Source organism: Bombus fervidus, chromosome 1 (genome assembly GCF_041682495.2).
Source record: "Bombus fervidus isolate BK054 chromosome 1, iyBomFerv1, whole genome shotgun sequence".
NCBI classification, from domain to species: Eukaryota; Metazoa; Arthropoda; class Insecta; order Hymenoptera; family Apidae; genus Bombus; species Bombus fervidus.
Window position 1 is genome coordinate 23,806,802 of NC_091517.1, and position 13,289 is coordinate 23,820,090.

At 39.0% G+C, this 13,289-nt stretch overlaps 1 protein-coding gene across 8 annotated transcripts in view; it reads left to right on the top strand.

Annotated features, from left to right (window-relative positions):
* The window catches only part of Mesk2 (misexpression suppressor of KSR 2), a 122,814-nt gene that overhangs the window by 88,930 nt on the left and 20,595 nt on the right, over nt 1-13,289 (top strand). For 2 of the 8 annotated variants that reach the window (XR_011799393.1, XM_071999682.1), the window contains exons 1-3: nt 1,104-1,484; nt 6,610-7,028; nt 10,795-10,848. The exons of 2 other annotated variants lie outside the window; for them this stretch is intronic. Coding sequence is in view for 4 of the 6 variants with exons in the window: in XM_071999682.1 (XP_071855783.1) it covers nt 6,814-7,028; nt 10,795-10,848 (269 nt within the window). In the remaining 2 variants the exon portion in view is untranslated. Of the gene's footprint in view, nt 1-1,102; nt 1,485-6,609; nt 7,029-10,794; nt 10,849-13,289 lie in introns of those variants that run through there. 4 more of the 8 variants (XM_071999730.1, XM_071999691.1, XM_071999716.1 and 1 more) reach the window with 4 other exon arrangements.

The following is a 13,289-nucleotide window of genomic DNA, read 5'->3' on the forward strand; positions in this document are numbered from 1 at the left end:
GCGGACTAATCTCGAGAACGAGGTAAATGGTAACTGATCAACGGGGAAGAGACGCGGATGAAAGTGGAACGTGACGGTCCAGAATGCAATTGAATTTCAGATTTACGCTCGACAATGTAATACGACTTGGAATTACGTTGAATCGTACGTATAGGCTACTCATGCATACCGGTTACAAAAGAGCATCCGTGAGTTGGTCCGATTCTTTGCTTTGCTTTGCTTCGATCGTCAATTCGTTTCTAAGACGACGATGATGGACGCAACTCTGAACGGAATTGAAGTCTTAAAAAATTATATTTGAACTGTTTGACTAAAATCTTGGAGCGCGTGAAATACGACAGGTTTAAAAGTAGTTTAGGAGATATCAACTTTAAAGCGGCATGTTACGACAATGTACATATACCGTGTCATAAGTCATAAATTAAACGTGCAAATCGTAGGATGTTTACCGTGTCTAACATAGTCTTTCTTCGGTGCACGGAGCTTTCCGTTCCTGTCGTTGCGAACTAGATCTAGCTGGATCGTTCTTGTTAAGACTCGCGATAATTGTTGTAGAAACGATCGATTATGGATCTGGTTTCTCTTCGTGTTTAACACTACAAGTAGCAAATTTCTTTATCGAATATCTCGTAACAGTAATTACAGCTCTCGATCGCAGGTTTCATACTTCGTTGTTACAACACGTTACTCGACTCGTTTGTAAAATATCTGTTTTCTTTGCAAAATAAAAATATTATTAGAAAACGTTTTAATCGAACAGAATAAATACGATGATATAAGATAACGAAAATTATCTGCATACATATATCGTTAAATCTAAGCACGTGCAACGACTCCACTCTGATAAAGCAACTAAATACATAGTAACAGCGCGATAGATAGCATAGATCCCTACAGAGCCGACGGAGCAAACCCTTCGGGATAAAAGAAAAGTTGGTGTTATCCAAGGTCGATTAAGGTTGCCCGGTAGTCAGGTAAATGTTTTCCCTCTTGTATCGGGATCCTACATCTTGCAGCCAGATGTCGGTAGACCGTCCGTAACCGGTTCGATCCGCTCTACACCGCGCACGAAGCGACGCGCATTCCCATTGACCAGTCTGTAGTCTGAGTCGTGTATTCGGGCCAATAGTAATCGTGCGGTGCCTTTGAGAACACGGTACGGTCTCTCGTTAGTCTTGTCTCTCGTGGTGCGTTTTCACACGTCACACGTCGGAAACGAAAAAGGGCGAACGAAGGAAAAGAAGGGAACAACGACGAAAGTTACGTCAGAGCACCGACGCGGTTAAGGAACAGAAAAGACAAAATCACGTGAGAGCTGTCGCGAAGGGATCGAGCAACGGAAAGAAGAGCGAACACAAAGATCCCTAACGCTTCGTAATCGTCTGTCGCGTCTCTGTTTCCGTACTATCCTGTTCGAAAGTCGCAGAGAAGCTGCAACTCTTTTTCGGTACCAGAATTCCGCAGCGGGAGCCGCGCAAGACGAGGTGAGTCACAGGTCGTGCACCAACCACGCGCAATTTCCTAGTCGAGACTTGTTTGCGAGAATCGAACAGGTAATAAAAAGAAATTCCCCAACGCGACGTATAACATTCCGATCGATGACGATTGCGTTTGCCTTCGTCGTCTCTATCACTGATGTTTCAACGTGTATAGGTGCGTGTGTCCGTATCTGTATGTATGTGCGCGCGTTCGGGCGTTCGTTTCCTCGCCACATTTTCACACGACTCTTTCTCTTTTAACGAACTGTGGCGACTAAGTATAACCGACAGCGACGTTACTCGAAGTGAGTCATAGGGTATCGTAACGAAGGTCGAGCTTCACCTTGCGAGATCAATCTCCATTCTCACCCTTGCGTTTTTTAAACCAGCTCCCGCCACTACGGGATTTAACATTGACTGTCGCACGAGTGCGTCAGCGATACGATCGAGAGCTCGATACGTCACACTGGTAGCCCGGGTATGCGATTACTCGACGGGAAACGAGGTTAGACGTTATACACGCGGCTATCCACGCGAAAAATCAATACACGACCCTCCTGTGCTACGATCCAAACGCGCACCGATACATTTCTACTATTGCAGCAATTTTACCTTTCGAGGAAAACGATGATCGCCGTGGTTTCTGTCTTTCAAAAATTCCTACGTGTGCGTGGACACACACGCACGTACACGTAGATGCATATACGAGTCGGAGACCGCAGCTGATCTTCATCAGTTTAGGTTTCCACGGTCGTACGAAGCTTATATAAGTTATACGACGCATCATGTACATGTTTGTGGAGTAATTTTAATCGAACGACTCGAGAGAATGATCGGAGAGGTTGGAATCGAACGTTTCGTCAATAGCTTGTAATATTTACGACTGTCTTCCTGTTCGTGATAAAAGTTTAATGGGATTTCACGGCTACGCTCGAATATCAAATTAACGGGCAGTAGAACAAACAGGGGTCATTCTTTAATACGGAAATCGGTTTATTTTCGTTCGTCAATCTACATCTACGTGTATCGAGCTTTTTACGATCTTCTTTCTTATCGATTTGTTTTCCCACGCGCGCTTCAACCACGAAATATCAATTTTTCAACCTATGCTTTTGTACGTATGCGTATATATTTACATCAGAGTTTAAAATCAAGTATTTACCTTAAAACGTTTATCGAAGGGACAAGCGATCCCTTTTTTAATCGTAATATGTCGCGTACTTTTATCGGTTTAAAGAATTTATAGAACTTCGAGGAGCCCCGATAAAATGAAAAACCAATTGCGCGTTTAAACTGTATATTTATAATCTTACCCTGAAACGTCGTGACTTTATTTTCGCTTTTTTTCTTTTTTTTTTTTCTTTTTTTTTCTCTATATGACGTTACGAGAACTCGATGGTCACGAGCGTAACGTACAATATAACGTTCTTCGTAGTCGAAGAAAGAAATTTCTTGGTGAGTGAAGGTTTTAATTGACAGGAAGACCGTCAAATCGCCACGTTAATACCCCTTGGTGTTCCGAAGAGGGTCGTGCCCGTAAAAAGTGATTTACGCTTTCGTTTTTACGGTCAATAACGGGACATCGTAGAAAAGAAATTTCTTTTTGGCGAAACGGGTCGCGTCGACCGGATTAAACGCTTACGTTACGAGGCGTTATTTTCTTCGCGACATCCAGCCCGGGTATAATTTATCGATCGTTATCGTCGCTTCGACATCATGCGAATTCGTTCAAACGCAAATAATGAGATACGAAATCAATTCGTGGTCCTCTTGTATAATTGAACTAATATTATTAGTAAAATTTGACAAGCGTGAGTTTACAGTATTGACAAATTTCGTCGTACATGATAGAGGAAGTTTGGTAACAAAACAAGCATACAATTGTTGATCCAATATAAAATTGTAAAATTATAAATTATCTGTACTAATAAATTCTCTTAGATAACCATAAGAAATTTGTTAATGAGAACTATTCACTTCAATTAAAATGTTCTATTTAGCATTTTTGTATTTTCCATAGATTTATAGATTCCTCGTAGATTCTTTCATAGAAAATTACGATTAAATATTATAAATTGAACGAAAAAAATGGCAGAAAGAAAATGGTATAACCGCAGTTTTCTTCAGATTCAAAATATCAAATAGAATATTTTAAATCGGGAGGACAGGTGACAAACTCTGCAAGTACATTTTACAAATTAAAATTCCTGATTGTAGTATTCGACGTGAAATTTTAAAACTTGTAAATTAATAATACCAATAAATCGTTTGAAAGCATTTTTGTTTAATTACGAATAATCGTAAAAATTACTTAGCAAAAGCCTAAATAGAAGTTTACAATCTACGACTTATCCCTTGTTGATTCACTAATATTAGTTACTAAATTATTATGCAAGAGGTCTCACGTAACAAAATAGTAAGGAAAATATAAAAATCGATCGAACATCGAATCTTCGATCAGGCTTTTTATTTGTCCACAACTTTTGCATGCACGTGCCTGTTTTCTCGGATACATGTGCAAATACACGTCCAAAATCATCGGCGAAGCGTGTAATCAGTGAATCGTGTGATTATTCGAATTTTGAAAATGTTTTTGCACACAGTCGAGCAATTTCGTAGCCATTTCGAATTGGCACAGCCACTGATCACCGTTTTCGCTTCTCTCTCAGCATCTGCGTGTTTTCACAAAGGCGCACAAGCGTTGCACCTTGCAATTGGCATGCGGCCACGCATGAATGTCTCGATGTGTAATGACTAAGTCATTGAATTTTGTGCATGCCCAGCCATGTTTCCTGACACCTATCTTTCTTCCTTGTCTTGTTTTCTTGTTTTGTTTCGCGCAGACTGGTCGACGAGGTAATGGCAGAACGATTCTACTCGCAGGTAAAGAGTCTTTCTACATTAATGGAAATGTCAAACGTTCGGAAAAAGACGAAGATATCGCGTTAGACGATTTAGACGCGATCCCGTAATCTCGAGAAGAGCATCGAGATGTGGAATCGAGGAAGGGCGTACACAGGAAACGTCCTATTAGTTCTGAAAGCGCAACATCTGTCCCTTTCTTAGCTAGAAACCAATTAAGGAAGGTCAATTAAGAATAGACAGGTGCACGCAGATAACATCAGTTTCGTCGTTCCTCTAATTTATCGAATTAAGGACGTTACGTTATGAAAACACCTATAGAAACAACGATAGAAAATGATAGAAATAAAATCTACAATTTCAATGAAATTGTTTCATATGTGATTAAACACGAACGGGAGAAAAAACGATAAAAATAACGATGGAAATAAATTCTAACGATTAAATTCTGCAATTCCAATTAAATTTTTGTATCGGTGTATGTTCATGTGCGAATATGTGCATAACAGTTCGAGTTATTATGAAACAGTCTGCCTGCTTTCATTTAGTTATGGTGTTTGGAATAAGCAGCGGTTGGTGTTGAGTCATCGAAAATATAATGGCAATTTCAACCGAGCAACGACAGGTGTAGTTGTCCTTTCTCCTATATAATGACGTCACGAACTTCCAACGATCCTTGATGCACAGCATTAATGAGCGACTGTAGTGTTATTCATACCTTTCGACCGCGTTTGGTTTTGCTCGATTTTGAATACATTAAGATGAGAACGTCGGTGGATACAGCTGTACGTGCGGAAAGTTCACTTGAGTCGAATCACGAATAAAAACCTCAGATAAGTAATACACGAAGTTGAATTACATAAAAAAAAAAAAAAAAATTAAAAAGGTATTACAAATATCTATCACTAATAATTTTTTAATATGATTTCGAATATAAATAATTTAAACGAGATGTACCTGCATTCTTCTTCTCTCTTTTTCTTTTTTTTTTTTTTTTGAAGGGGGAGATTACCGAGCGAAAATGAATTAACGAGAAAAAACGAAGTAATTAAGAAAATTAGGTATCGGAGCGTTAGTAAAAACAGGCTGAAAACAAGAACAAAAGAATTACACGAGTTAATTATATATATATACTATACTTGATATACGTAAATACGTACTTTGACTTGGTAAGCATATTTTTGTGGAATTCAACCGAAAAATTCTCCTCTCGTAAATATGCGTTCCAACGAGGTACGAATTATAAGCGCTCTTGGTCTATGACTGGCACTATAAATTCCCAATTTCAAACTAAAGTCAAGCTCATATTAAAATATACGTGCTTAACATGGTTCGCTTCACGTAAACTATCTACGTCTAAATATATAGGAAGAAAGAAATATTACAAACAAAGTAAAATTTTGATTAAACCTTTCTATCGGTATGTTTATATATGATTATTTAACAGTTCGGTTAATCGCCTTGCATTATTTAATTATAATGTAGTACGTAACGACTATTAGTTGAAAGTTTTAAATATAACTTCTGTGCTGAAGTGAAAGTATTTCAACGTTCCAATGGTAATAATCATTAACGTGTCATTCATATCTTAGATAAGTTATCTACAATATTGAAAACAGTGGAATAATTCTATATTTCGACACGGTTTGCCTGTGGATATCTTAAACGGAAATTCGTTAAACGTCCGTTTAAATAAAATGAAATTAGAGGAAATAAATAAATTGGTTAAACTTTAAACGTTAAATATTCTTTGCCGTACTAATCAAACGAGAAAAAAATGAAATAAAACTATCCATAATTCACTCCACAAATGATACTTTCTTTCGATTATCGTACTTACTCGTAGTTTGTTTATACGACTCCAAAATTCCATCAAAAATTTTCCAAGTTTCAACCATAGAACGTTTACACTTGCGAAAGAAATGTACAATGCTTCAACGAAACGTTGTAACCAATAAAAGATGTGACCAAATGCGATCCAATATCAAAATATTTATCGCCAATATCACGCAATACGACATCCTAACTCGTAAAAGTATCGAAGTCAGTGGATTACGTCTTCGTATTCGTGGCGTCGTACCACCTGCGACTGAAACGAAGTCGATGGCCGTTCCATCAGAGAATCGTTTGCCAATGCCTCGATCGATAGTCCAAGCGCGTTCACATGGAACCTCTTTATCTTGGGTTTTCTTTATTTGCCCCTTTGCCCGTTCGTTTGCCTTGTTGACGCACGATATTGGCGTATCTCGTCTTCGGGCACGCGTATCAGCATCATCAACGCGGCAACAGCAGCAAGCAGCAATCGGAGAGGAGAACAACGTGGGACGCGTGTCGGCGAAGAACATCGAAGTCAGAGGTAGATCCACCGCAACGGTGGACAGGATCATCCTTGTCGAAGACGTCCGAATAGGTCGTCCGAGTCGGGGTTGGGTTTTATCATCGTGGGCGAGCAACAGCGAGCGGAAACGTCGCCATGCCGGCAGGTATTGGCGCTTCGTACAGGTCGTTAGGCGACCTGGGCGAAGACGTGTACAAAAGTACAACGATCGTCGACCAAACACAGACCACCGGGCAGAGCGTCCTCGAGAGTGTCAAGAAGGCTTTCAGTTTCGCCTCGCCCAAGGTCGATCTAAGGAAAAAGGACCCGCTGATCGTGGACCGCCGTGAGAGCGTCTCGATCGTCTCAAGGTAATGTCTTATATATACGTTATTGTCTGCGTATACAGGGGAAAAACCGGTCGGCAGGTAGGGGTGACGGTCGCGGGACACGCTGTTTCGCTTCGTCTTTTCGTTGTTTCTCGACCTCGGGCCTTTCTACTCAAGATTTACTCATCGCAAGTCGCCGATGAAGTAATTCTGTAAGTAATTCTGATTACTAGCAGATTTGACGCACGATCTGTTTTGCTGACTTTTAAGTAAGAATCTAGATACAGAGTTAGCAAATATTGAATCGTTATACAGTGCATCCGATTCTTTCAGTAATTTATGGAATGCTATTATTATTTATCTTCTTGTAAAATTCATGACACTTGTATATATTTATTGTATGATATCGAATGCCTAATACGTTGTTAATAATTTTGCATTATTTCGAATATATAATAGGCTGGTTTAAGTTAGTGACTTCATAGACATTCAAATTACGATTAATTGAATTGAAATTATTTTTATGTTAAAGAGGAGAACCTCCTTAGAGCTTATCGAATACTTTCTCAGTGAGATAGCATTGTTCGTATCAAAGAGAGATTTCGTATTGAAAGACAAACTCGATCAATGACGAGGTAACCTGGGCAGAAGCTAAGGAGGTCGTGAATGATCGGTTCGAGGTCGAAAATGTCGGCGGTACGGTTAGAGTGCTTTTGCTATTGGCCACGGTGGTGGACTGGGACGTCGTGGAATCGATCGTTACAGTTTCCTGCTGCTTTTTTAAATCGGTCGTCACTAAAATTACAGAAATGTACTTTGTGTACTTCGAAGAAATACGACGAAAATTACGGGGATGGTGGCTTTTCGATTATTAAATTTTATTGCTACTAATACGTCTGACTTACTAACTGCCTGCAATAACAAACTTCGGAAATAGAACCTATAAAGAAGTTCGTAATCTGTCTACAAATATCGTATCGTTGTTGGAACAAATGTAGGGATTATATTTTGCGCAGATGGATTCCTTCCTTTTTTAAACGCGCACCATTCTTTCAATCATTTTCGACTCTTAATCTTGTTTTAACCTATTTTATTGGTACGTCCAATTTCTCGCTTCAATTTTTTATTATAAAATTAGTTTTAAAACGGTAGAAATTTTTTCCCTTGTTGATACAAGAGTGAGATTAATAAGAGACGTAATAATTCGATGACGACAACAGGGTTAATACCTTTCTCCTGCTACGTTGAACTCTGTAGCTTGAATTCGTACTGTGGCTTGAAACCGTATTCGAAGTACGTGTTGTATTTAAACAATATCGTAGGAATTCCTCATAAATATATTACGTGTATTGTATTTTGAAATTTTATTATCACTGTAATGAAATGAAATTTCAATTAGATGTATTTCACATAATATATTCACAAAAATTTTCCCTGGTTTCGTTGGTACCGAATAAACCACGGGACAACACGAACGATCTCAGATTTTTCGAACATTCGATAAACGAAAAATGTTCAGAAACAAACACCCGAGTTAATCGTTCCATTTGAAAACGAGAAATTGCATCCGCGATATTCTTGTTTTTCAAATTCCTTCACAATTTCTTGGATGGCGACGCATTAAATTTGCAAGTGCTCTAGAATCGAGAATAATTAAGAATCGATAGCGCGACCACGGCAAAGTGGCTCCAACGATTTCGATCTTACGATCGCTTCTCAATGTGAGCTCTTTCCAGCCTAACTACGAATCGAATTAGGCACACGCGTGTCCCTGTTATCAGAATAATCAAAGACTGGTTTAACCTTAAGCACGGACGGACTTTAGGACCGGAAGTTGGTGGTGCGACTATTGATCGGTCTGGGTACAAAAGCAGGCCACGAGGTAAGCCGCATCGTGCGACATGAACGTCACTCCTTTCCTAGCACTTGTACCGCGTGTATTATATTCATTGTCTAATTTTTCGACTTCCTCTGCTTTCCTGTTTATCGCTTATATTTGTGCTCGCTGCTTTGCCGCGTTATCTATGCTAACCTGAGCGAATGTCGTAACGCAACATTGGTGATAAGTTTGCTGTGCACCGAATTTCAATCAAGGATAACGATGTCACAACGCAAAGGCAATTTTAATATTTTTCTTCCCCCTGAAAAAACATCGAGGAAAGAATTTAATATCTTGTCGAAGAATTTGTATAATTTTATGTAGACGATCTAAGGTAATATTTCATTTTGATAGAAGACCCTTTCAGCTTCGGATGTTTTTGAATTATACATAGCGATATCGGTTTCATAAAATGTGTAAATATAGGGATAATGATCTAATCTAGGTTATAGTCTACAGTGCAGACCACTAATAAGTCTATACCATTTGTAATATCGGCTGAGAAAAGTTTCCATTAAGTCCAGTACAAATTCTGTTTGATATTTATGAATGAAGTTAAATCGGAATTTTTATATGTTGCTACGACGAGATCAAATATTATGGAACGTATAGTGTTATATGTACTTTGATTCGATAGTAGAGAATTGTGCAAAACAGGAAATGTAATGTTTGAGATTAAGCATATGATATAAATCACAAATTTTGAAAAATGTGATATATACGTTCAGCAGAATACAAAGCTGTGCTCTTTGTAATAGGAAGGTATTATTCTGATTTATGTTTCCGGTATCTATCTGCTATTTACATTTATTTTCCGACTATTCCATGTATCAATGAAAGCATATATATATATATATATATGCATTATTATCATACGCTTTGATTTATGTTACAACACTCTGAGAATTTCCGTACATTCGTTTAAATCAGAGTGATTCCTTTCAGCAACAAATTGTACACATTCTGACGGTGAAGTTTTTTTCTTAAACATATACCTATGTAATTTTTCTCTGTCATATTACTTGTGTTTTCAAAACACTAATTACCACGTCACGCTGTAGCATATAATATTTTCAATAAATTCTAAATCGATCGTAAGAAATAATGTTACAGAGAACAATTTCAATCTTAAATATATATTATAACATATAATCAAAATGAAAGAATTACCATTATTAAATTTTTTTGCAAAAGGGGGAATATCAAGCGTGTAATCGCGTGTTTCGTTATATAACGACTGAAAATAGATTTCTGTGAAGTTATCACCGATGTTACATTGTTATTATCGTTACTAGTAATCATTTTTTGCATGCACGTAGTCGGATGTGTGTTCCTTTGTCCTCGCAACGCTCGAGTTGCATTAGCGTGTGCTTCGTGGCGCGCGACGACAGCGCGTGCGTTGTGGAACCGGCTTCTCGGTCCGAGAGATCCTCCTGCGAGGTCGATCCTCCGAGAACGGCGACACACCAACCGTATTCAGCACGACGCGTCTCTTAACCGCACGGATCCCCGATTTCCTCTGCGGGGAACAGCCCAAGCTTCTTTGTTTCAACGATGTGTTCGATCGTTCTGGTTCACTTTCTTATCGTCTTTCAAGTCTATTTCCCCCGTTGGGCGGTTCAAGTCAACGAAAATTACGTGACATTAATTTACGATGTATTTCGATCGATCGTTGACCGGAAAATAATGCTTGGAACCTCGACAATATCGCGTATGCTTGAGGTGCGGTTAGGAAAACGTGTTTCATACTGATACGACAAACGATTCAGACTTTTGGGTATAGATGATCGTTCATCGATTTTTTTTTAGAATAATGTATTTGAAATGTTTTAATTATATTGCCTGCTAATATTTGTCGTTGGTACCCGGGTAGAGGCCGTAAGCCGCTAGGGCCGGGTGTTGTTATTATTTGCCGCTATTTTGTTCTAGGGAAAGAAACAGGATGCCGACCGCAGCCACACCCGAGAAATCTGCTCTTTTGGGGTAAGTTTCGTTGAAAACAAACAACGTAGAACGTAGTCGCGTGGTATACGTATCTATGTATGGCATACGTATATGTATTATAGATCTACCCTGCTCATATATGTACGTAGACTGCAGTTGATTTTGTACAAGAGTAAAACTCGCAGTAGTTGATCGAAGCGACCTGTACGTACACGTAATATTCATTGACATCCATCTGCTGTCCCGTAGGGATTTTCAGATCCCGTAGAGAGAGAATTGGCATTGACCCCGATATCGGTAAAGCCGAATGATCGTCACGGTAATAGACAGCTACGTTGTTAAGAGTGGCAACGTTACTCCTCCTTTTCAAATGTACAGACAAGTCAAGGTTTGCTTTCGATAAATTGCTGATAATGTCTGAGGCGCGAACGTAGACACGTCTCTCCATATAAAAATCTAGAACGATCATTTCGATCTGGTGTCATATTTGCACGAACATTTTTCTCTTTTTTCCCTCCCCTCCCCCCGCACTCTTTCTTGTTTTTTTCCATCGAAGTTATCGCAATTCTCTGAAGTTGTAACGCAAGAACGAATCGATACGATGCATTAACTCGGGCTCGGAGAAAATGAAATTGTAATGGCGAGGCATTGCGTGCGACCTATTTCTCCTGACTTTTATTGAATGACCGTGTATCGTTTTCGTTATTCACCATGGAAAATATATTTTTGATTACACAGCGGGATGAAGTCTGAAAAGTATCTGGAGCACCGGTTCCACGCAAAGCGAGTATTTTCTCGATTTTCCACCGGTAAAATGGAATTCTCGTAGCCGATTATTTGAACGAACTTTGGCGATTCTCTTCGTTGCGCTCTTTGTCGAAGTAGTACGAAAGTTCTTGGAAAGTTTCGCGCTTTACGCAATTACGTCTCCCTTTTAAATATAAATTTCGGACACAATTACAGTTGTCAAATATTACCTCAACTTCCAAGGTTTCTTCAAAACTATCCACCTTCAAGCGCGCCGAACCGTATTCTTCTTAATTCAAAGAGCCAGCTACGAATTGACGCTTGACGTCTGCCTTGGAGTTAACGATAAAGCGCAAATTGAAGTCTCAATATTTTCGAACTACTTAACAAAATAAAGGAATCGATCAATGTAACAGAGAAAGTGCATATGGGCGAAGGTTTAAATGCAGTTTCTAACACGACAATCTTAATGAAATCTGCCTTACATAACCGTCTCAAATGTACTTCGTTCGTGTACGCTGTTCACGACGAGCCAACGCAAGCCAAGCGGCAACAGCCGCTTTGATGCACGACGCGACATTAAATTTCTAATTCTGCCAACACGTCGTATTGTTCTCATGTAATTAAACTACGAGACTTACGCTTCTATCTGTTCGTACATAATGACGCTTGACTCGAACGTGTCCGCGAGACAAAGAATTCCGCTATCGAATATATCGCAATCCTAACACGTTTCGCAATTTATTGTTGTATACATATATCGACACGTTCTGTCGTAATTAATTTAATTTTGAGATGGATTCACTTCTGAAGCGTGCATTGGGAATACGTGATCAATTGCGCATTATCGTGTACAAGTTTCGAGCGCATCCCGTTTTGATTGAAACGATCAAATCGAACGATCGAGTAAGTAAGTAATAAAAGAGTTTGTCTTTCTAATATAACGAAGCTTTCTATTAAAGCAGATGTTTGATAGACACCCCTAATCGCGCGAATTGTCGGTTATTTTTCTCTGTTGTACCGAAATGGGGGAATCCGACAGACTGGCGCCCTACTTCAAATTGCAACCAATAAACTTCTTCCTAATTGATCTCCGTTGCGGAGGAGTTAACAGTGAAATTAGGATTAACTGCGGGTCATTAGAGAAAGGAACAACTTCTCCTTGAGAACGTTAAATTGCGCAATTTAAAAATATTTACTCGCAAATAGAAGCCAAGTTTCCGCGTTACATGGAAAGCAATGGATAATATCGATCAACGTAGTATTTGTGTCACAAGCCTGTGATAGTTGACAGTGCCATACATCGCTTAAAATAATATCCTGGACGAGAGAAGTTGCATCTGTGGTTTCATCTCGTAATTCGAATTAAACAATTTACGGATAATGCCTGGGAAATATTTGAAAAATTGTCTGCGTCAGCCTCGACATTCGAGGAATGCAGTTCTTTCACATCAAGTTTAATCTACTATCTTTTGTCTCTCTTTGACTCTCCGAAGCATTTTATCTTAAATTGAAAAGGAAAGTCGACTGTGTTTCGTTTTGAAACTCGAGATATGCAATTTAGAGATAATATTTGAAAAATATTGGAAAATTGTCGGTGTCAGTTCTTTGGCGTCAAACTCCATCTTCTTTGCTTTATGTATTTTTCTAACTTCTCGTTTGCATCGCGGTGTTTCATTTTCCATTCAAAAGGAAAATATGGTCCTTTAGTAATCTATAGGTACGCACATGTC